Genomic DNA, 25,159 nt, shown 5'->3' on the forward strand with positions numbered 1-25,159 from the left:
CAAGACTCATTACAAAGTTTGTCATCCTGAAAGTGAAATGGATCAATACTCCACACAAAACAGCCCTTGCTCAAGTCCTGGAGTCTCAAGACAGACAGAGATTAAAAGGCTGTGCTTCAACCAGCACTGCCATAGCGAAAGGCATCGAGAATGGTATGTCCAGAAAAGGTGACCTATTGAAGACAGAGACGACAGAGTTCAGATCTCACCAAAGAAAGAGGGTTACTGGGGAGACAAAAAGATCACAACCAAGCCTTTGACTGATGTGATAAAGATGGGAGAGGAAAACCTTCTAGATCTAGAATAATTTAGGATGACAGCTGAGCAAAGATTCAAAAGGAGATACCTGCAGCATGCTACCCTGAAAATCTATTATATTTTCTCAGTTATCCTTGGCAAAATACTTTCTGTTGTTGATTAGCTGATGCTGCTCAGGTGTAGGAATGTTTACATGTAAAATAGAGTACAAATAGAAGCAAAAATGCCCCCACCATGTGGAGAACTGGAAAAACCATGCAGCACTGGAGAAAGTAATCTGTAGGTATTGACCTGTAAGACACTCCTCGTCAACTTATCTGCCACTTACCCTCAGCAGTGGAAGTCCAAAGCTCCTTGAAGGCAACCACCACCATCACCACCATGTGGCAATGAAGAGAAATTAACTGCTTAAAGTCATTACATAGCTTAAAGTCTATACTCACTGTGTGATCCCAAGTTGGTCATCTTTTAAGTACATGCTGCCACCTGCTTAAATGGATAGCTCAATCAAGAAACATAATGTGATGCTTCAGCAGCAGCCCAAACAGATCCGACAGCAGAGCAGCTATGTCTGAGAGCATTTCAGTAAAACATCTAATTAAAGATGACTTTCACTCGAAGGCCCAGGAAAATGCTAAAGGCATGCTTCCAGGACCACAGTAAGCCAATCTGTATGCTTCCTTCACCCCATAGGGACCATCCTTTTCCATCACTTCTCTGCACCAACACTTGCACATGTGCCTGAAAAATAGCTGCGCTTTCAGCTGGATTAGTTTTCAGTCGGATTACCTCCTTGATCTTCCTAACTGTGCTGCTGCATAAACGTGAGTTGACAGAACACGGGACAGGGTAGGGGCAGCAAAAAGATGCCTGTGAAGAGCAGGATTGCTTCTTAATAGCAACAACAGTTTAGACCCCAACTGCAAAACACTCTTCAGGACATTCAAAAACTCCTGGGGAAATATCTTTCAGTCACAAGGATAACTAGATCTTTTCCCCCACTCATCAGATAAGCCACGATTGACAGATCCAACTGAGACTGCAAGATGGAGAAAAAGGACCTAGACTTTTCTCTTCTGGCTACCCAACCTAGAGAAGAAGCAAACTGGCAAGACAGACATGTATGACGTGCTACACCTTTTTTTTTTTTTCTGGTTGGGTTCATGGGAATTAATTTCACAACCTTTCTCTATTTGAAGAACTCCTCTGTAGAAAAGGATACGGTTTTGAAGAAGGACATTTAAAATAGCATTGGTCTACCAGGCAGCAAAGTGGAAAACTGTAATATTTCTCATATTCTCCTTTTTTGGCATGAAGAACTTGTTCCCACCAGTAAACAAAATCAGTTGTTGGTAGGGTAAAATTGTCAGATAATAGCAATAGCACCCACACCCACCTGCTCTCAAGATTTGAAGTGAAGGCAATTGTACCACATGTACCACGTGCAGCTGGTAAGACCACAGATCTTTTCAGTTTCTTGTCTCCAGGACTGATAGAACTATCACTTCTCACTGCTGATGCTCCTCTGTATGGAGATATCGAATCCCATATAAGCAGCACCCTTTGGATGCTCTATAATGCCGCCAACAGTTTGACACATTGAAACTGAAGACTGAGATTTCTGGTGCTCATTTCAGATTTAGCTGCTCACAATGAAGATGAAGCAGAGTATCTTTAACTGCTCCTGCCACTCTAGGCCTGTCCTGGATAAGCATCAGGGAGCATGAGTGCTTTTTGCTCAGAATCCCACTGAGAGATTTTTAGGGAAGAACTATCCCCCAAACCAACAACTTCCCTAAAGAAGCCATTTTTTTCTTTGGTAGGTCTAAACCTGGAAGCAGGCCTTCATACAACTCCAGCCTCTTGATATTAAATGATTGATATTCCCAGTTAGTGGTACTGGAGGTACTTCTTGTAAACCTTTCTTTTTTGGGGCCTGACTCAATTATATTGAAAGATTTGTACAGGCTGTATCCTCTCTGAGGCAATATAAATGACATTCTGGCCATTTTGGGGGCAGGAAACCCCAGCTCTAAAGCCAAAACTCATCATATGGACATATTGCTGATGCAACAAGCAAAACAAAAGTAGACTCCAAGAAATAAAAATTGAGTCCAAGACAAATTTGAAACCAGAAGCTAACAGCAAGGTCTGGGGAAATTTCTTAAATCTGAGCCACAGACTTGAGAGGAACTACAAGTATAAGGTGCAGCCCATGCTTTTTTATCTCTGTACATGCATGTTTGAAAAGGAGCAATGAGAAGCAAACGTTGAATGAATGACAACCACCAAATTAAATTATCTATCTCAGTGTTATATTGTGTCTAGAGAGATCATTCAGGAAAATCATGCTATTTTGACAGGTCACCCATAAAAATTATGTGATTTATACCCAATGTATTTTAATTAATTTTAGCAATGAAGCTTTGTATCAGTTCACACTATCTGAAACACCTAAATTCAGTACAACCCAGAGGACCAAGCTTGTTGACTTCAGTGGATTGCAGTGGCTGTCACAGGGAAAACAAGGCTGAAAATGTAGAGTGGATGCTTGAGACAGTTCCACCTTCACATGCAACAGATGTCATCCACTCTACCTCCACAACATAAACTCCTGTCATTGACTGTAGGCTCATCTGCACAGCAACATCTCTGCCCTCCTGACTTACAGCTGGGATTAAATGTATCATTTTCTCAAAATTTCATTGACACAAAGGTAGCTATTGACCCCATTTCTCACATGCTCCCATACACAGCCTGCATGAGCAAGCATGGTACCGAGCCCCACTGCAAGCCTGCTTCTGACTCTCAGGGGCCAATGGGTTAGGTCCTGTGTGACAGCCCCGCCAGAGGTCTGCACCAAAGCTCTGTGGTAGCAGCCCACAGGACCACCTCACGCCTCCCTCCTTGCTGTGACCCAACAATACAAAACTGGGTGCTTTTCCCATCAGCTGACATCCCTCAGATGGAAAGAGCTTCATACCCACTCTCCCTCCCCTGAAAATACTCCCAGAAAATACAGAAGGCAGGTCATGTGTATGTATCTATCTGGTTATGAAGTTTCTACCAGGACAGCCGATAAATGCTTTAAAACTCAGACACCATCCCTCCATGACTTTTTTCAGCAGTTACTTTTATTAAAAAAATTAATGAGAACTGAAGTACCATAAAGGCTTCCAGAGAACTTTTGTTAGGGCAGAATCAAAATTAACGTTAGATAAACACATTCCAAGTGTCAAGTGAGCTTATAGGAAACAACACACATTTTCCCACCCCAAGGTCTTTACTTTTTCTGCAGAAACCAGGTTGGTACAGCAACAGAAAACATCCCAGCCACAGATATTCACCCAGGAGGTAACCCACTAAGGTCAGCTAACATCAAGCTAGATTTTAGGAGACAGATTCCAGGTAAACAGAGGGGAGATTTAAGAGTCCTTTTCTGTAAGAGTGGGAAGATTTAGCTGCATTAGATGGGATGTAAAACACAAGTAAGAGGAACTGAGGGCCAGAGAAATTGCAATAAAATGGCATTAATATTTCTGAGCTGCAGAGCAAGCAGGTTCAACCAGTTCTAGGTACAGCTATTTCTGAAAGGCTCACTTCTTCCAAGCTTATGAGAAACAACCCTCTAGGTTTAAAGATTTTACAGTCAGTAGTCCACATTGGGTCAGTCCCAAATCTTCAATGCAGTATTTTTAGTCCAGGGATATATTAACAGCTTATGAGATGGTTAGAAATAATAGACAAAAGTCGTATGCTTCTGAAAGCAGTAATATGACACTGTGGAGAAAGCCTTAGATAAGGACTCCTGTACGCTGGGTTCTATTCCTGGCCCCGTTAATAGCCTGTAAATGCTCTTGGGCAAGTCATTTCAGCCCTTTTTGCTTCACTTTCATCTGAGAGGAGAGGGATACACATGTGGCTCCTTTGCAAAGCCACTTGAACCGATTAAAAAGCATGATAAAAACTGACTTCTTGTATTTCTTATTCAAATCCATGAGCTGTAGCTAAAGGCTCTGCAGTGGGCTTTGTATAACAAACTGCAGTAGTGCTCAAAATATTTCTTGTTCTCTCACAAATATTAGGGAAGCCAAAAGCTAGTGAGAATACTGTGCATTTTCCACTTAATTGCAAGCCAGTGATTCAGTGGTTTTTTTCTATGTGCAGTTTCTGAACAATTTTTAAATAGAGCTTTAGGCCATCATATACAAATTGAAGTTGTTCTTACTTATCTTTGGTGAACCCCTTAGAAGTAATCCACAGATCACCATTCATTGAAAACTATTATCCTAGACTTGTTTTGATCAGCTGTTAAAGCAATACTCACATCCTCAGGGCAAGTAAGGATCGTAACAACTTACATGAATCTGCCCCACATTCAAAGTATTTCTAACAGTCTCTGAAGAAAGGCTTTTCAGGTTGCTAGTGGACGTGTACATTAAAGAGAATAAAATAGTGGCGATTCCTGCAGATCATCCTGGCCTGAATCAGCCTTGCTGACTCAACAGTTTACACTGCCCCACACCCATTTCCCAATCCTGCTTATTCTGTGGCCCCACAATCTCTAGCCTCTCATCTATTCTCTGCTGAGATTCCAGAAAAGGAATACTTAACCATTTCATTACCCTGATCAGATCTTCAAGTTGTTTCAACTGTCTTCTTCACTTTAGAGCAAGACAGCCGAATCAAAGTCACCCTCACAAACAAATAGGAAGCCCTGTATCAGTGTTTCCTTCACTACAACTTGCACTACTTCTCTCTATGAAGCTGCCTCCTTAGCTACAAAGCTCTACCTATTCTAAGTTAACACATAATTAACAAGTTACTGTTATTATCACTAAGCACTCTGTGCCATCCCTTCCTCCATGCAGGAAGGCGATGTCTTCAAAGCAGCAGCCAGCTCTTCATGTACATACAGAGAACCAAGTATCATTAACGTTTAAATACATATACATTTGAAATTCAGTGCAGCTTAGAAGATAGTCTCATATGATGAGCTAGCACTTGACAACTCTGCCCAAATTGCTTATGCTGTAAATGCTTCAAGTAAACTCTTCACCCAGGTCTTATGCCTTTCTGTTCATAATGTGAAGGTGTTCATGGGTCACCAAAAGGTGATTTGCGGCCAACACAACCAGTCTAGCAAGCATTTATATTGTAGACAATTATGCAAAAAAATCACAGTATAGTTTAGTTCCACTTTCCATTCTCTCTCTTCCCAATTTAAATAAAGAAAAAGCTGTCTTGACAAAGGCAAAATTATCTTGCCAGTATAAACTGCACCCACATTCAGGAATGTTTTATTAGCACATCATACAGGATGGCTTAAAGCATCACCACAGTGGTCAATACAATGAAGACTGAATATAAGTTTGGGCTTTCAGAGTCATTTTCATCCCAGAACAGCGTTTATCCTCTCAGAGGCTATACAGCAGCAACGGAGGCACAGGATAGCCAAGTATAACGTTTTAAATATTGACTTACAAAGCCGAAATTATGATGATCAAGTCCCAGTTGTCACAAATCAGATAGGATATACGTAATTTTGTTATGAGAAGAGATACAGAGTTCTCCTCAAAGCTGTTTTGATGAGTTTTCCACCTTTCTAATGTCTGGCTTTCTAAAACGTCGCCAAAAATATAGACAAGAGCACTGTAACTATTTCACTACTCCATGCCTTGTAAGCTATCCACGAATGCTTACAGGTATCCCCCTTTTTTGCACCAGTAATTTATTTAGTAACTTCAAGTTTGTCTTACTCGGCATATGAGGTTCTCATCGTATCAGCTCCTGAGCATTTTTCACGAACTTCTGCACAACCTTCCAGGTTGCCCTCACTGCATTTTGGCCAAGTCAGTGAGACTACATCTTGGACCTGCTTACACAGACTCACATTTTTCCCATTTACGGTAAGTTTTGCCAGACTCCCACCATGTTCCTAACACAAGTTACCACGTTAAGAAGCTTAGTTACAAAAAGTGTTTTTTAGGCCAAGAAATCATTTACTTTCAAACTAGTGGGAGTTCAAGTCCTTTTAAGAAATACTAAAGCCTGCTGATTCAAGTTTTCAATAAAATTTTATTCTATTATCAGAAGCTTTAGATTCTTACATGCTTTAGGTGAAAATTAGTTTGTCATCCATCTTGACCCTTGAACAGGTTTTCAAAGATTTAGACAGGTTACTAAAAGTTTGGAATACACCAATACCGAGCAGTTTCAGGTAACCTTGCGACACTAATAATTCATTTGTTAGATCCTGGTGAAGAGAGCACAACTAGAACAGTTGCACAGAAATTCAATTAAAACATTATTTTAAAGATCATAGGTTTTTAATGATACGCTCAGCACAGTTCTTGGGTGTGGTCTTCCCATTCAAGAGTTAAAGCACAGTTTCACCGTGCTGTTATCAGAATAAAAAATATTTTTATGATATGTACATGCAATTACATAGCTCTACAGAATGTTTAGTACACTGGTAATTGTCATGATAAAAACTGGCCCCAAACAGTGAAGTTTATTCTCTTTCCCTGTGAAGGTCTTTTCACAAGAACTTTATTACTTCTTCCCCTACTATTAGAGAAGGTGTTAAAAATTATTTTCTTGGGTATGGAAAACAATCCTCTGCTGTTTCTCCTGTCATTCCTCAAGGCAACAAAATGCTAAGTCTATGAAATGCTCCTGTAAGACTTCTCATACATTTATTTCTGGTCTGATATGAACTTAAAAGTACAATTTTACTGTCATTTACTTTAGAAGCACAAGTATAAATGTTTTTAAAGCTTTTTTTTAAAGCTGTCATTTCCTAAAGTTATACTTTTATTTGCCTGCTTTGAACAAGCTCCTGCCTAAAGTGTTTTTAATGACAATTATTTATTTACATTTTATACCAGGTAACATACTTCTGCTTTTCAGGCGCAGACACAGGCCCTGGTTCTCGCAGACTCCAAGAGCTTAGTTTAAGTAGGACTACACAGAAACCCACCTTTGAAGCATTAGAAGCAGACTCCTGAGCGACCCTGCAAAGAGAAGATATCTTACTGCTTGGATTTTGCTACCCATTTTATTAAGTGATTTCTGAAAAGGAAAAAAACCACAACTAACTTCAATCATTTTTTTTCTGCTCTCAGGCCACCAGCCGCGCACCAACGTGACAACTGCAATAAAGCAGGAGAAGCCTCATACACTGCCTGAACTGCCAGCCCAAGAGAAAGAGCATACTGTTGTATTACCAAGAGGCAACGCAGACGCGAGTGTGCACACTGACCAAGGAATAACAGGCTTCCTGAGCGAAAAAGTTGTTAGCCACCAGTCAGGAAGTAAGCAGCCAGGACGTGGAACCGACCGAGACGGCAGCGCCGGCCGAGCCCACGCCCAGGGCAGGGTTACCGCGGCACGCCGTACACACAACAAGGCGCTCTCGCCTCCCTCGCTCCCCTGTCACACACGGCCTCAGCGCGGAGCTGCGGGGCTCGGCCCCCCCCGCGCTCCCCCTCCTGCTGGCCGCCCGCGGGCAGGCTCCGCCGAGGCCCGGCGGCACCCGCGCTGCCCTCACAGAGCCCGCTCCCGCCGCCCGCCCCCTCCCCGGCCCACCGGCCGATCCGCGGGGACGGGGCGGCGCGGCCCTACCAGGCCCAGACCCCGCGCCTGCGGCCGCCCCTCCTCACGCCGCCGCCGGGCCTGGGCCTCAGCGTCGGGCCCCAGCCCCGCCATGGCCGCTCGCAGCGCCCCGCGCGGCCGCCCCCCCACGCCCGCCGCCCCGACCCTTTATATCGCGCTCGCCACCCCACCCCGCGCCGCGCCGCTCGCCCGCCCGCCCCTCCCCACCCCGCACCCCATAGAAGCGGCGCGGGGATTGGCCGCCCGGCCGCCGGCCGGCTGTGTGGGAGGCGGCGATTGGCGGAGCGCGGCCGCCAGCGCCTGCCTCCCCGCGAGTGTGTGTCTCTGGCAGTGTCAATGGCTCCTCCTGCCACGGAGCAGCGACGGGCTTGAGACGGGCAGGACCGCGGGGCTCCTTTAAGAGAGGGATTTTCGGGGGGGCCGGGGAGGGGGGCCGCGGCGCGAACGTCCCCCACAGCCAGCGCTCGGGAGAGCCAGCGGCCGGCGGCTCCTCTGCCTCTCGAGCGAGCCGGCGAGGAGGCGGCAGCGGCGGCGGGACCCCCGCCTGGAGACCCCCCCCCCTCCTTCCCTGCTGCCCGCTGCTGCGAGGCGGCCGCCCCGGGGCTCCCTCCCTCCTTCCCCCCCTCCCCGACGAGGCACCGGTTGCCGGAGGATTCCCCCCCTCCCCTCCCGCCACCCACACGAGTCGGCAAATGAACTCGGTCCGAGCCGCCAACAGGAGACCCAGGCGAGTGTCCAGGCCGCGCCCGGTGCAGCAGCAGCAGGAGAGGAACAACGCCGCCGCCGCCGCCGGGGATCGGGGTAAGCCAGGCGCCGCCGCGCCGAGCGGGGCCCTGCGCGGGGTTGGCCGGCGGCGCCGGGCCCCGCCGCGCCCGGCCGGGCACCGGCAGGAAAAGCCCAGGCTGCTTCACCCCTGGCTCCCGCTCAGGCCGCGCTTTGTTTGGCTTGGGCTCTGCCCCGACTCGGGGCCGCTGGGCCCAGACGCCGAGCGGGAGGGAGGCGGGGGCTCGGCCCCTTCCCCGGCCGCGCTCCCACGCCCGGTGGGGAGGGGGGGGCCGATCGCCGCCGGCCCTTCGGGACGGAACGCGGAGAATCGCCCCCCCCCACCCCTTTCCCCTCCCGAGCCCCCCCGCCCCGTCCCCGGGGGCTGCGGGAGGGCGAGCCGCCTTCGCCCGGGGGAGCCGGTGCCTCCCCGCGGGTAGCGGCGGGCTGGGCCCCCGGGCCGGCGGAGGGGAGAGGTGACGCGGGGAGCCGCGGGGCGAGCGGCGCCCGGGGGGGCTGTGGGGTACGGGGGGGGCGGGGGGGGGGCGCCGGTGCCGGGCAACTCGCGCCGACACCTTCCCCGCCGCCGTCGGCGAAATGGTGTCCGGGGGCGGCGGCCCGGGTCTCGCCGAGCCTCCGCGGCCCGCCGCGCCGCGCAATGTTTGCTGCGCAGTTCGGTGCCCGGGCTTCGGTTACAGCGCCCGGCGGGGGGGCGCGGGCCGCGGCCGATCGGCCATTTATTTACCTCAGCCACACCGCCCCCCTCACCCCCCGCCCGCCCCCGCCGCGGCACCCGCGGCCCCGAGCCGGCCGGAACGGAACGGGGGCTCCGGCCCCCCGCGCCTCGGCCCGGCCCGGCGGGTCCGCCCGCGCCGGGGGGGCCGGGGCCTAGCGTAAAAATGTTGACAATTTGGAGCTAATGGGGGAGAGCACCATTGTCTGAGGGGATGAGGAAGCGGCGAGGTGGGATTCCTCCCCTCATGGAGCCCGGAGCGGGGTCGCTAGTGCTGGGGTACGGGGGGGGCGGCGCGGGCGAGGGGGTGGCGGTCCCTCAGCCCTGGGCACTGTCGCCCCCGTGGTGGCTCTTGGGGGTGCGAGTGTGCGTGTGCTCCGTATGTGCAGGGTTGGTGGTTTTTTTTTTTTTTGAAGGCGAGATGGGGGTGGGATTGGAGGAGACATTTTGCATGTCTTATCTGGTGGATTGGATTTTAATTTTTTATGCATTGGCTGTCACAACTCTGGCATGATAAAGGAGACTGATCTGTGGTGCAGTTTTAGATGTACAAATGTCTTTTTAAAATAAAAAAAAGCCTTCATTGTCATCTGAATGTCTTTTGTTTGAGTATCTAGGATATCACATGGAGAACAAGGTATTTAACTACGGAGATGCATCGTGATAAATATTTTAGTGCGTTTTATGCAATCAAAACATTTTAAGCAAATGAAGTAAAGAAAATTTAATCTGAGGAAGTATTTTTAATTCTCCATTCCTCCCCCCTCCCCTCCCTCCCCTTCCTTCCCCCGCCCCCCCTCGCACACATTGGTCAGAGCAAAGAATGTTACCCAGACCAGATTGCTGTGTATATAACCAGAGGATGTGATGTCTTATGCCCAATTATGGGTCTTGTGTAAACCTTCCAAAATCTTAAGTAATTATATAATTAAAATGACTTCTCTGGTATACTGACATTTAAAAAAAACAACAAAAAGAACTTCCTGCTCTCAATGACATGCGCTGAGGATTTTCATCATCGATGTTCCATATGCAGAATATAGAATTCTTTCAACCCCCCAGTTTACTTTTTCTTTTAAACAGATGAAAATATAACTTCTAAAAGGCATCCTGAAAGGTGTGCTTATAGATTAAATGCTGTGATTATACAATTTTACCTTGGACTGCCTGTCTCAAACTGTTCATATGTTATTAATTTGCTAAAGATACAGGCAGCAACTTTTTCTGTTAAAATATGAGGCTGAAATTTATTTGTATTACTCTCACTTTCATGGAACTCTACATTCACCTAATTTTATTTTTTTTTTCCATTGTTCATTGCTGTTCACCACTCAGTGGTGATAAAATAGTAAAAAAAAATCAAGTTCCACTGTTAGCTGAAATTACTGTTCCATCTGGATCATTGCTAGCTTTTTCCTTGCATTTTTGAAGGTCAGTTGCACTAGGTCTGACTTGCCCAAAAATGGATCAATAGCGTTAGGGTGTTTTGCTATTAGTGTTATATCTACATTTGGGGTGTCCCTAGTGCTGTTCCCATTCCTATCTCAGAACTTGCAAGGTCTGGTCCATTATCTCTGGAAGCTAATGCCAGTTTTACCTGTGACTTTGATCACTTTGTGCAGGGCTGTTACTGTAAAGGATGATGAATAATGCTACTAAATTATGAGCCAATATACTAGGGTTAGACTATACCACACAAGTCAGTGGTGACTTTTTTCACCTTTATTCCCAAGCAATGTAGGTCATCTTTAAAAGGCTGTACAAAAGCAGCAGTGTAAGTTATTAGGAAAGTGTTTCTATTAAAGTCAGATTTAAATTTGCTTTAAAAAACCTGTTATTAGATAATGTGAGTGCAGCTGTGATTAAATGAAAATTATTCTTTGTTGTTATTAATTTCTTTCCTCCATATTACAGCACAGTACTTATGAGTACAAATATCATGGAACAGAGTTGATAATGTAGCACATAGTTAATCTTTGGAACTTCTTGTTGTTTCGTATCATTAAAGTAGATTGCTTAGTAAAATGTGTACTAGGTCTTGAGCTTTATTTATTATTTAATGCTCCGTAAGTAGACAGTGTTTTGCAACTGTGTAACAGCTGTTACATTTTCACCACTGGGTAAAAATCGAGTTATGACTCCTGTTATTAATAAATAGATCACTAGGGAAAAAAAAATGGTTTTCTAAAAATCCTCCATCAAAGATTCCTTATAACAGTTTAAAAATCACGCAAAGCTGTGTTTTATACTGTGAAGCAATTCTTACTTTAATGTATGTTATACATGTAGTATGAGTAGATCTAATGAATGCATGATCATGCTATCTGTATTATACATTGATAAACAATGGTTGTGTACCTGTATTCTGATTAGTGGGGAAGGGAGATCATAAATGATTGCAGATAAAAGAATTTTTCTCCCCCAAACTCACTGTGTTGTACAGCCAAGATAAGATGTCATCAGGATATACTTCCCAAGATGTTTTGCCTTATGTTCTGCTGTTCACACCTCCCTCCATCTAAATTAGCCACTCTGGCTACACTATGCTACTTCTGTTTCACCTTCTCCCTCCTGATCACCAGTGGGGTTGCCAGTGGTTTATTCTTTTGTTTTGGAATTCTGCATGAAATTTACAGAATAGATGGGTCCTTTCATTTTCTTTAGGACAATGGTCTACCCAAAAGGAAATCTGGACTGGGTGATGTCTGTGTTTAAATATTCCTGTGTTTGCTTATAGTGCTTTTTTTTTTTTTTCCCTCAAGGGTATAGGTTTGGCTACAGTTTTACAAAGAAGACAAGGTTAGACAGTTCAAGAAAAAAAATAATCTTGTCCAGAATGCAGCTAAAACTGTCAACCTCAAAGCTATCATTTCTTGTTTCTGTTCTTCTCAAAATAATAACTACATTAGTGCATATGTGCTTCTTTATACCATCAGCACATTACTGGATGTGGTACTAATGAGGTTCTGAGCTTTATGTCCAGTATTAAGTGCTTTTAGGACTGGATCCTGTGTACTGTTAAGTACCAAATGTGTGTAGCACCATGGCAGCTGCGTCTGCCACAATCCTGCGCGTTCCTTTTACGTGGTAGCAGTGTCCATGTGACAAGGCAGTGAGCTGGCTCCGGAGCTGCCTGCGCCAAACGCTAACTGCTTTTTTTTTTTTTTTTTTTTCTCCCCAGGTTGATTTTTGGCACAAGTGCTGGTATGAGGGAAGGGATAACACTGAATGCCTGTAGGTGTGGTGGGACTGTGGCAGCTCTGGTTTAGATTGAGTTAAGCTGGGTCAATACTTTTGGAGTTGGGGCATATTTAAAACATGCAGCCTGTAAACTAACCTTGCGGGTTTGCTTCCTCCCCTCCCCCCAATTTATTTTCCAAAGAAAACAAGACTTATACACTCATACAGTCTCTCTGTGTGTCACTCTGCAACTTCTGAACTTGTTAGCTCATTTCAACCAGATTTGACAAAGGGGTGCGAAGTTCTTAAGTTTTGTGGAAATTATTGGCTGGGCAGAGGAAGAAGACAATGAGGGAAAGACATTTATAACTTATCCTCTCTACCCATGCCAAGAAGCAGCAACCAGCTGGCCTGTCAGCACACAAGGTAATTGAATTAGTCATTTGTCTGTATAGGGGACATTAGGGCTTGACGTACTGGGAGAGAGAGGTTAGGCTGTGTAAGACACAAACATGTAGAAACTAAGCTCCAGTAGATCTCTTGCTCACAAAGCCTATGTTTTGTAATGTTGAGATAAATATCTCAGGAAAGGTAGGGAGTCTTTGGCCCTGTTTCAAGTGCATGTGTGTAAGCATGTGCATGATTTTTTTTTTTTAAATATATCCACCAAAAGGCTTACATTGGAGTGTGCTGGGCTACTGTAACAGTAACTGAATTAAATGACTCTTATTCTGAAGCAAATGCCCAGACTTGCATCAAAATAACTAAATTGGTTTCAGTTTTTGTAGGATCATCCCTTATGGCAAGAAGTCAAGAAGTCAGGCATCAGTTGCTCCAGGTGGAAAGAAATGTAGTTCAGGCTTTTCCATATTCCTTAAAAGAGAGTCCTAGACTGGGAAGAGATACATTTACATATGGATATGTAATCCTTGTTTCTGCAATGAAGAGTTTCCAAAGTCTACCTTACAGATAAAAGTTTGGTACTTCAAGTACAACTTCTGTTTCCCAAAGCCTGATTCTGCATCACGACTACAAAGGAGTGTCTGGGTACCTCTGTTGTCCTTCATGTAGGACAAGGACCTAAATTTATGCTAGATTTCTGTCTGATTTGTAGAGATCAAAATCAAGTGTATTTATCCTTAGTATACACAAATGTTCGTTGCCCATAGTTTTGGTATATTTTGGTCATTCATAAGACTATTAATATCTGTTCTAGTTTCCCAGAAATACCAAAACTTTTTTTATTTAATTTCTGTGTTACAAAAACTTTGAGCCCAATGGTTTAAGTAAAGATGTGGTGAAGTGTCCTACATTGGTCTGATATCTTTCTGCTTTGGGGGAAGATTGTGCTCAGTGCCTCCCTCTTGCTCTGGTGCTTTCTGGGAGAATCACAGTTATGGAATAGACCAAAGCTGACCAACATGTGTCAGGCTTTTACTGCAGGTGTGCAGGGCATTAAGCATAATAAACATTACGTGCACTGGATGTGGAGGATTTAATGTATATGCATAGAATTGGAGCACTGTGAATGCTTTGTCAGCCCAGCAGCTGCCTGGGTATGTGAGGCTTGCAGCTTGCTTTACATAGGCAGTTTCCTCACCAGCATGGTAAATCTGGTGTGCCTAGCAAGTGCTGAATTTGCAGTGCCTGTGCAGAGTGACTGCGGTGCGCGTGTGTTTTTTCGGCACATTAAGCACACTTACTCTGCACATGCACAGTGGCATCATCGGGGAGGCCAGGTGGCAGCCGGCGGGGGCTGCTACTGCAGTGAGGAGGACAACTCGTTTGGCTCCCCCTCCCTCCGGTCTGGGCCGCTTCTGTAAGCGGGGTGAGTAGGCACCAGGTGTATTGTAATGTGGGTCACCTGTGGCAGCCCTTGAACTTCCTCTTACAGCTTGTGGCTGTGAACTGCGGTCTGTTAGGAAGAGGAGGTAGCATGCTTCTCTAAGATAGATAAATTGTGCTGATTAAGTATCTTTAGTCTTACATATTATAACACATGGTATAGGAAAAGAAAATCAGAACTGCGCTATGTGTGGACAGTAAAAGCAAAGGGGAGAGAAAAACATGACTGAGCTAACAAGAATTGAGAAAATGAAAGGTTTGTTCAGTTGACTTTGTCATTACCTAATCCTCTCATGTTTTCTGGTTGTTAAGTACTTCTGTTTGTTTCTTGCTTATGTGGTGTTTCTCTGTTCAGGGCTTGAATAGGAGGGGAAACATACGTGGTGATTTTTGTTATTGTTCATGGTACTAAGCTATAGTATCTGAATGTAGCCTAGGATTTTAGTCTGAGTCCTTCCGTTCTTGATGAAATGAGTAGTGGTGGGGAGGAGGGGGGGAAGAAAGCAAACTAAAATGTACAATGAAATTACAGAACACCTATCAAAATTCTGCTTTTATAATATATTGCTACTTTTAAAAAAGACCCTTAAATTCTTGTAAAAGAGGAGAGCAAGATCTAGGTGTGGGTTCTAAAATAAAGACGACATTCTAGAGGAATCTCCTATCAGTTAAATTGTACTTCCTATCAGAAAGTTTAGTGGACTTTTTTTGAGAATCTCTGAATCTGGAATACTTCTTAAAATGTAACTTGCACAGTAGTTATTGTGGTTCTTCTCAATAACTAAGTTTTGCTGGTTATTCTGCTGCCTGTTCTTAAAACGTTGTTCTTCATCCACATGTAGAAGCTTGGAGGACACAGACAAGCAACAAATGAACACTTGTAAAACACACAGTTCTTTCAGCAGGCTTTTAGGGACTATTTTTTGTGCTCTCCTCTGAGTTATTTCCTTTAGTTGCATTCTGACAAGATAATGAAGTAATTTTAGAGCCTGGTTGCTAGAGGAAGAGGTCATCCCATTATTCCTGCTTCTAGCCCCACGTTCTTAGCCCCTGCCTTGCATTGGTACTTGTAGCTCCCTGAACCAGATCACCACGGAAACTTTAAAACACCCTGAATAATTAGTTACCTGCGGGTTTGGCTCTTTGAGCTAACGAACTGCAGAATTTGAGTGTGTAAGAGAAACGGTTGTCAGGTACGCAGTTGGGAGGGGAAGGAAGTGGGGCAGCCCCTCGTCCTCACAGGTAACTGTCAGATCAGTTTAGCTGCCATGTGAGACTGGAGTCTCGCAGAGTGACTGACGATGGTCCTGTCTGTTTGAGAGGAGCTGTTGAAATGCTGCTGTGGCTCTGTTCTAAGATATGTGCTATGATACATACAATGAAGCCTACTGTTTGTTGTAACAGAAAACGGCAGTTTCCACTCCTCTGCCAGGTTCGTCAGGTCCCTCCTGATATCTTAAATGTGAGAGTTCAGGCACTGTTTTGTTCTAGGAGCTTGAACTGCTGCATAGTTGCTTTCTGCCTAGAAATGTTGTTGCTGAGGCTCCTACATTTGTTTCTGATAAGCAGCTCTATTTTCTTGATTCTACTTAGTTTATTCAGAAGAAGTGCTTAGAAGTGTCGTTCCAATACATACCGGATATTACTGGTATTTCAATATCAAAATAATAGTTATGTTTATCGTCTTGTGCAACTGGTTCTGTGTTCCAAAAAACTGATTCAGCTGTATAGCCCTTCCATGTGAGTGCCAGTCTAGTGTTGATAAAACATGCAAAGTTTTTCCTCAGTTTTTCTGTCCTGCTTGATGTCATTGAGCTTGGTAGGTATCTGGATTAGAGTTGTTGGTTTGATGATGGTTTTTGCAATTATTAGTGAAAGCTGATTTTTAAAATGAACTAAACCTCTTATCAGATATTGGTCTTGTGTTGGGAAAATACTGAGGGTGAACAGTAAGAGTACATGGGGGTTATTCTAGCTGTAGGCCACTGGAAGAATAGTCCTCCTTATGTTCCAGAGAGATCTTTATTTCCTAGCTCCTGAACTATGCACAGAGAAACAGGTACTCCTGGGAATGAGGTTGGGAAGCAAAAGCTTGAGTTTTGACCTACTGTGAATTGCCATTACAAGGCAAAATTAACAACTGTACTTGGAATTACTACACTTGTTTGAAATAACCACTGTCCAGACCAGCAGAAGAGCTGAATTTGCAGTCTCATGGTCATCATGCTGTGTGCATGCTTTTATACCAAAGGACTGGTTAGCATGAATAGGTCATGTTACAGTAACTATTTCCTTTTGGTAATCCCAGTTTGTAGTGTTTGGAAACAGCCTGTTTGCCTTAAGGGTTCTGATTTGTGGGTTCTCTTCTTTTGGCTTTTTTCAGCTTGCACATCTAGAAGGGAAGGTTCGAGGGTTTAGCCTGTTGCTTTCTGAATAGGGGTGAGTTGTAGCTCTACAGCCAGTCTAAATTTCAAGCTATCTTTGTATTTGGACAGGTTATTGTAGGATGACAGGTTACCATATGTCAGCTGATCTGTGGTATCTGATTCACAGTAATTGTTCATGTGCATGCTCTTAGCCTGTGGCAAATGGAAGGTAATTTGAGTTAGCTTGACCCTCTTTCATTACACTCTTTCAAGGCACTCCCTTCTCCACATGGATTGTTAGACCTGCTGGAGTGCCTTGGCTAAAACAATAATGCAGTTTCTGTCCCCAAGCTAGTTTGGGTGTATCTATACAACAGTAAGATGAGGACTTTGACACCATTTCCTGTATTGTTGCTGTTTTGAGACAATACGTTGCTGAAGGAGTGAATACTACAAAGATGCTACCCTGAAAATTAGTTGGATGTTATAATTACCAGGTGCATTTTTCTTTAGCAAAACTTACAAAAGCTTTATTAGTGCATTTTAAAACACCATAAATAAGTCATTAATTTCATAGTATCTTGGTATACTTCTTTCATGTTTTTAAAGAAGTAGGTTTTACCTTGAGATCTTTCAGAAGATGCTTCATAATTCAAATCATTCTAACACTGCAGTAATGCTTTTGGATGTTCTGATTCAAAGCCCACTGAAATCCTGGCCAGCTGAAAGATTCCCATTGACCACAAAAGGCACTTGAATTTGATCTGAGATGACATGAAAGGTAAAACAATTTGTTTTCTTTTTAGTGCTTAGTTCTTAATTGAAGTTTGATTTTGCAACAGTAACTACATAGCTATCCAGACTGGTTCATCAATAATTATTAAAAATCTAAAATACTACTTAAATGCATATGGAAAAAGACTTTTCAGTAGTCTGATATGCCACCCTGTCTTGCTGTCTTACTGAATTTCTAAGGCTTCCAAAGAGAAACTCAGAACTGCCTCTTGAATGTACCTCATTTCCCTTTCTCCCACAGATGAATCTGGTTAGTTAATTACTGCACAACTGATCTTATGTGTATGCGGCAAAAAAAGCTTCTGCCCCATTTTTCGTTCTTATTTGACCAATGAGAGTGTTTTAGGATGTATTGGATAAGGTTTACAGTTCCCAGGCTGCTTGTACTTGGGAAAGTGAGTGTAAAAGCGTGATGGTTTTCTTTACTTGGAATTCAGTCTTCTTAAGGCATAGGCCTTGGTGCAGACTTGCTGGAGTCCTCTGAGAAACAAATAGTTGTGAAAGTTTGTCAACGTACCTTTAGAGAAAACTTTATGCTGCAGAAGCATAGGAAAACTTCTGATTTTAATCATTTTTCTAAGAGCTGAGGACAAAATGGATGCTTTTTGTCTAAATAAGCGTTTCCTGACTATTGGGAAAGCAAGAGACCAGAAAGATGACCCAAATACTGTTGGGTCATCAGTTTAAATTGCATGTAGTAGCTGTTCAAATTAATGTTTGCTATTTCCTTAAGTTGTTGCTGTCTTGAAGGAGGAAGGACAGCAACTTTTAGACAGTTGTTACATTAGTCTTTGGCAAAATGTGACACTTCACCTTTCTCTGAAGATGGTAAGATCTGTGACACTTTTTTTGGCAGAAAGGTTCTGCCCCTTCACTTTCTTCAACAGTCATTGAAGCTCAGTTGTTCAAAATAAACCTGAGTTTATGCTGGAATTTCACTTGCTCCCTTTTTACCTGTATTGACTGCAGCTGTTGAAGATGTGATTGTGGATAGTGTCAGGAGATAGCTGAGCTCCACCTTTTATGACCTTGAAAGCTGCAAGACTGAAGGTCTAGGGTGGTTGCAGTATATGAAAATAAGCAGCGGGTTTTCCATCACAGAAGAACCATTTCATTCAGATCCATTTGGAGCTTCCTCTCTGGCTCTCTTTGCAAAATTATATAGTAATCGAGCCTCTAAGGCATGTGCTTCAGATCATTGTTGAGAGAACCTCCTTCAACACAAGTTGTGAAGTTGTTTGGCTAGCTAAGCATCAGTGGGAAAGCAAGGAGATAAATGCTTTGGGCTGCTGTTGCTGTCTGGATGATTACAAGAAGAATGGATGTGATCATGATAATGGGTAATAAATATCTGAATGACTTCAGGTGGTGTTTGGTAAAGAGTTTAGACCCTTTCATATCTTGCCAAATTTCTTAGCAGCAGCTGCTCATTGATCAGCACCTTGTGATCAATAATCTGCTGATACACTTGACAGTATCGGTATGGATGCTTGCCATTGTCAGATTTTAGCTTGATTTAAAAGGTTTAAGTAACTGAAAAAGGCATACCTGAGTAGGTTCAGTGGGTGTCTAATGAAGCTCTGGTCTGAAAATAAAGTCGCCATAGAACATGTTGATGTGATGCTGGATTTCCCATTCTGTCTAAGTAACATTTGAACATCTGAGCTTGTTAACGTTAAAAGTGTTAACAGGAAATAATGTCTTCTGACAGCTCTGTCTTATCTAAACCTATTTTTTAAATGCCAGAGAAGAAAAGGTGAAATTATTCTGATTTTCAGTTATAGACAAAATAACCTTAATATGTAATTGTAAAGGAAAATAGATTGGTCGTGCTAATGTTGAAATAAGCACTTTATCTTTTAGGGGCTTCTTGCTTTAGTATAGCCGTTAGCTATAGTTTACATAATTGAGCCGAAAATAAAAAGTGAATATAAAGGAAGTGTTAACTTATTTGTAAAAATGTGGATAATGTGGGAAGAAGAATGGAGAATTAATTTTAAAATTTTATTTGAAATTTTCAATATTGAGATTATGTGGTAGTCGAAGATCAGTTTTCACATTCACTTCATGAATTTTTTCAGCCTATGTTTTTCTGGGTAACTTTTTTAAGAAACTGAAGATTTGAGTGTATACGCTGCTGTGGGTTGCTCTCATGCTGATTAATACAGTGGAAGTTAAAAATAGGTAGTATATGGAAAAAATAATGATTTTTAATTCTCTGTTTGAAAGGCTTACCAAGCAATACCTGCCTTCCACTGATGCTGTAAGAGTAGATTTGTTACCATGTTCTTGGGTAAATCCCAACAGACTGACTGCATAGTTTTTCGTTTTTATTTCAGTCGTCTTAATGACCAAGATCACCAAGAGCGCTGTGAGCTGCCAATGTATTTTTTTCTGTGTAAGATTTAGAAGTGTTATACAATAGTGTGAAATTAAGAACAGTAGCTGAAACACTGAGCGTGCTGAAATCCTAGCGAGTTGGGCACGGTGATTTTCAGACTAAATATAATTTGGGTGCCACCCCAGTGTTTCTTCCTTAGCAGCAAGGTTGCATCTCCAGCATTCCTCTGGACCACTACTATTAGCAAACGGATAGAGTCTGTTGAAGTAGTACTGTAATGGTCGGGGAAGGCAGAAATCTTCAATTGTTTCTGTCACTTGAGTGGTGGAAATAATTACCACTTTAATAATGAGCAAGTTTTAAATAGTAAGAAAAACTAAGTGGTCTGTTTTAGTATCTTTGTGATGTTTTGATGCAGATCTAGTCACTAAAATTATGTGTATGTACTGTGTGTTAAACATTCACTGTGATTTTTTTTTTTTTTAATTATTTGTGTGTAGGGTCCTGTTGGCAGAAAGGTTCTATTTTTCAGTAATATAAATACTGTGTGTGCATTATGGTGGCTGGGGGAACTGCTTGAGCCTGGTTAAGTCGTCTTTTGTAAGATTTCTGGGGTATATATTTTGTCTTTCCCCAGAATTCTGTAGTACTGCAGAAGTGGCCGAATATATTACAGAAAATTAATTTTAATTCCTCCAGTTTGTGAAATCGAAATATAGTTTGAGGAAGGGGCAAAGAGTGGTAGATCAGAATATCAAGATTTGAGACTTGGTATCCACAAATCCTGCTTGTGTTGGTTTTGTTGATCAGTTAAAAAAACCCACCAATATGCTTCTTTTTTATTAATACAGGTAAGTGATACATTTCCTCCCAAGGCATGTCTCTTCCTTCCCTCCATCATGTATGTGGAGGCAAAATTCTTAAGTATCCCTTTCTGCAAACCCAGCTGGCAAACTCTCCCCACGTAGATAAAATTTCTGTTAGTGAGAGTCTCTGTAAAAAAACTTCATGATCTTAGGGGTTTAAATTAAATAAGAAATTACTTCTTGTAGTGACATTTTTTCTTTCAAGAATAGACTCATATGTATGTGTGCATATTTTTTTTTTTTTAAAGTGAAAGGAGTAATTCAGTGGTTCCTTGTTTCCTCTTTCAGTATTTCTAGTAACAGTGATGCAGTGGGTGGAGTGAGGCTAAGGAGCAGTTTCTGGTCAAGAAGGTTCCTGACTTACTGATCTCTTCACGGAAATCCTTATTTTTGTATATGCAAAGAGTTTACGTGGTAAAGAGTTGTTCAAGCATTGACTGATGTAAAAAAATATTAATCAGGGCACTCAACTTTAAACCTTCCATTCTGCCTGATTGTTTTGTGTTGGGGTTGCAGTAAATCTGGGGAAATGTCTCTTATCCCACCGCTTCTTAGAGATTCTAGTGATGGCCTAGAATAATTTCAGGTACTGCTAAAGGATCCCTTTTGTTTACTAGTTTGGATATTTGTATTGCAATACTCTTGTGTCTTGTAGGCTTTCAGTTGTGTCTGTAGATGTCTCATTGCACACTTGAGATGTGGTGAAGTACCATTGTTCGGGCTTAAGCACTGGGAAATGAAAGTGTAAAGAAATGACATAACTTGCCTGAAGTCACCAGGCAAGTCTGTAGATACAGTTTCACCATTGGTTTAAGCAATGTAATTGCAGATGGCCACCAAAAGGGGTTATCTTGGTGGTGCTTTGCTTCTTCCTTCCTTTGCTTTTTGTGACAGTGCACCTGTACAATTACTGGCCATTGTGTGAGGGAGCTGGTGGAAAAAGGTCTGTACTCTCTGGCAGTATTATATTCTTAAATTGGTTTAACTTTATCGTGGAACCACATCTGTGACAAAGCACAGAATTGGACATGATGCCCTTGGTTTCCTGTGGTTGGTAGTCTAGTTTTGAACTATACAGTCTCTCTTGGTACAATACCTGTCTTCTTCCTGGACTTATCCTGGGACTAGCTGAGCACTAAAATAAAAACTGGGTGGTTGAACTGGGAGTTGTTGCTCTCGGTTGTCATTTGTCCTGTGATCCCAGCTGATTCCTGTTCAAGGCAAAGATCACTGAATGGCTCAAAATATGGTTGTGGTGGTGCTTTAATCTTTCAGGGCAGCATATTAAGGTAAATGGGAATTGCAGTTGGCTGGCTTAATTATGCTAGGCTGAAAACTGGAGCTGCTCTTGAATTGCCACGTGAGCTGCCCGGCCATCTGTCATTGGGGCAACAACTTGTATTCTAAGGGGCAGCTGGCAGGGTTGAGGCTTACTTCAGCTGGCAGACTTTTTTTTTTTTTTAATTTGCCACTGCGTGTCAGTCAGAGCTCTTATTTGTGGGTAAGGAGAAGAGTAGGGGTTGCCTTAATTGTTTGTGCAATTAACTTAAAAAATCCCAAGAGGAACAGTGGGCATTTCTGTGAGAATAAATTACATTTGTGTAACTTGTGTTCTGTGTCCTTACAGACTATTTCTTGTGGTTTTGAGATACAACAATAATGTGACAGTTGTGAAGCCATAGGTGTGCCTGTGGGTATACTGAACCATACATATGGCACAAGAAAATTATACATTCTTACTAAAATGCAGTGTTATGTTGTGAAATCACAAATACTGAAGGAAATAGGTTGAGAGACAACTTACAGAAAGGATCGTGTGGAAGATTCAAACGTTTAGATTTTGGACTAGTTCCTTGGAAACTTTATCTTACAGGCTTATGAGTAAGGACATGGGAACTCTTAATGGTATTGATACGGACACATTGCTGTGAGCAGAGAAAAAAACACTAATAACATCAATTTATCTGAGGAAGACTACGTGGATTTATGAGAAGTAATTGTTGGAGAAAACACTGCAGTTGGCAGTCAAACAATATATGGCTTTTAATTTGAAATGCTTTGGATATTTTTGTCGGATGAGGGGGTACTGTTCCCTCTCTTCTTGTTTGGTTGGAGTTTTTGTTTTTTCAAGACCAGGAATGAGTTGATAGTTTACTGATTTTGGGAAGTCTCAGGGAGCCCAGGATAGTATTTTACATTGGCTCTTGCAGAAGTCTAACTGCTATTGCTTGTTCATCCCATACAGCCAGCTGATATGCTGGGGGTAGAGGGTAGGAAACAGCATAACTTTAATAATGGATTCTTAGTCCTCAATCATAATCTGGACTGGTGCAGATGACACTCTGCTCTAATTTAAACCAGATGCTGGCTGCTCTAAAAGGATCTTTATAAAAAGATGATGATAGCTGGCATACGGGTACTCGGTCTACTTCTCCCCACTTTTCTAGGATGTCCAGTAGACCAGAGACTGTTAAAGGGAATATATGCAACATGCATTTATTGACTTTGTGCTGGCAAGAGACATTAGTTTGGCCTCAGAATCTGTCTGTGTTGATTGTGCCTTTCCAATGTTTAGAAAGAATTGATAGGGGCCCCAGGCTGTTAAGGTTGGAGTCTTATGAACATGCAGTAGGACATGCCTGAAGCATCTCCTCATTGCTATATGTAGCTCAGAGAACTGTCTGGAATTAAAATTTTCTGTAGAGCTGTCCTACTAAATTATGTCACTTGCTAGGTGAAAGCAAATTTTTGATGGGAAACTTTTTATTGCTTTCAGGTGTGGTGGAGGCATTTGTCTTTAATTGCTTCAAATTTCCAGGAAATAATATTTAGTTCTCTGTACTTTTCAATCTGAAAAATGTAGTTGATATTAAAAAATAAAATTAATAATGACTTGGAATAAAAAGTTATAATTGTAAGTAGCAGGAAGGGCACTGACAGACTATTGTACTTGTTTATACTGGCAAAACAAAGTTCAGTGGCACTTTCAAAACTACTTCCAGTGCAATTATTTCTGATAAAGGATTTGCCTAATATTGTCTGTATTTTGAGATACTCAAGTCCATAACTTAGTTGCTTTGATTTTGATATTTACTCTGGCACCATGTGTCATAATAGGTGCATTAGAGACACTTTGTGTTGGCAACCATGGTGTCTGTCTTGTCTGAGGCTGTTCCACTGTGGGGGTGGGGGAGGCGGAGAGGTGGGGGAGTCCTGGTGTTGTTTTTTTGGTGGTTTTTAACTCGTGTTTTGATAGACATTGGTCTCCTGTCTCCAGTGACATTTGTGGGGAGAATGTGGTGGTGGTGGTATGACTTTTTCCTCTCCTTCCTTTTATCTCAAGTCTCTTCTTGGGAATCCAGAACTCTTCTGTATTTACAGTGGGCAATTAGTTCACAGTAAGGTTTGGCTTTATAGAAGATGAAAATTCATTTTGAACTGCTCTTCACACGAGGTGTCTGCAGCTCTGCATTTGTCCACTATGGGCACCAAACCAGATCTTTCTTGGCACTGGGGGCCATTGGCAATTGTTTTGCTGTGTTGGTTCTAGAAGTTTTCCCTTTGTATTATTTTCTTTCCTTCCCAACACTGTCATAGCTGAAGGTTTGCAGATCTTCAGCCACAACCCATTACTTTTCATTAAAGGAAAGCTGCTCTCCTTTCCCATTTGTCTTCTAAAGAACACAAAAGATATTTTTAACAGGCTTTTTTTCTTTTGCCTAAAAATCTAAGCTGAAGTAGCCAAACTGGATTTTGTTTTTGAACTGCAGGTGACTTTTATTTTACTCTTTAAGTTTGAGGGCACTAGCTCTCAAATGTGAAATGTGATATATTTTTCAAAACCTGTTACATTATCTCACAGCTCTTTACTTTGTCGCAGGAATGCTGACATTTTCTGACTAATAGATGGCACCACGTATAGTGTAAATGGTTCTCACCCTTGGAATATAGAAGAGTTTGCTTCAGTGAAAGATGGTTTTAGTCTTTTACCTAACTGCTGCTCTTAAAGTCTTGTTAGCATAATACTGTTTTGTGTATGCTTAATTATATGTATTCAACAGTTTACTGCCTAGCAGTAAATTTAGTCTTCTAAATATGACTTTTAATCTCCCAGTCTAGGTTGTTATAAATGTTTAATGTGTCATTTTTTTCATTCTGGTAACTGCATTTGACTAGTGCACTTGATCCAGAAAGTATCTAACATGTTATTGCTGTATGCTTTACTTACTACCAGATGGGAGCCCCAATATATGTGAATTGCTTCTCTATGTTTAAATTAAAGTAATAGGTGTATATTGCTTAAAGGAGTTGTCAGCCTTTGGCCTGTATGGAAAGCCTAGAGTTGCTTGTGGACTGTTTCCCATACATGGTGCCTATGTATGTACTTTTCTGTTGA

At 42.6% G+C, this 25,159-nt stretch overlaps 1 protein-coding gene and 1 long non-coding RNA gene across 4 annotated transcripts in view; one reads left to right on the plus strand and one right to left on the minus strand.

The window, feature by feature from the left end:
- Positions 1–3,366: 3,366 nt before the first annotated feature.
- LOC141920622 (uncharacterized) lies at positions 3,367–7,798 on the minus strand. The gene is made up of 2 exons (XR_012622406.1): positions 7,360–7,798; positions 3,367–7,274 (listed from the first exon to the last, which is right to left on the minus strand). It is a non-coding gene; the product is annotated as an uncharacterized LOC141920622 (long non-coding RNA).
- A 386-nt stretch (positions 7,799–8,184) lies between these two features.
- FBXO11 (F-box protein 11) overlaps positions 8,185–25,159 on the plus strand; it is a 78,712-nt gene continuing 61,737 nt past the window's right edge. For 2 of the 3 annotated variants that reach the window (XM_074817692.1, XM_074817694.1), the window contains exon 1: positions 8,185–8,676. In XM_074817692.1, coding sequence (XP_074673793.1) covers positions 8,568–8,676 — 109 coding nt within the window. In that variant the 5' untranslated portion in view covers positions 8,185–8,567. The remainder of the gene's footprint in view (positions 8,677–25,159) is intronic. The other variant, XM_074817693.1, reaches the window with a different exon arrangement.

Source organism: Strix aluco, chromosome 3 (genome assembly GCF_031877795.1).
Source record: "Strix aluco isolate bStrAlu1 chromosome 3, bStrAlu1.hap1, whole genome shotgun sequence".
Classification (NCBI taxonomy): Eukaryota; Metazoa; Chordata; class Aves; order Strigiformes; family Strigidae; genus Strix; species Strix aluco.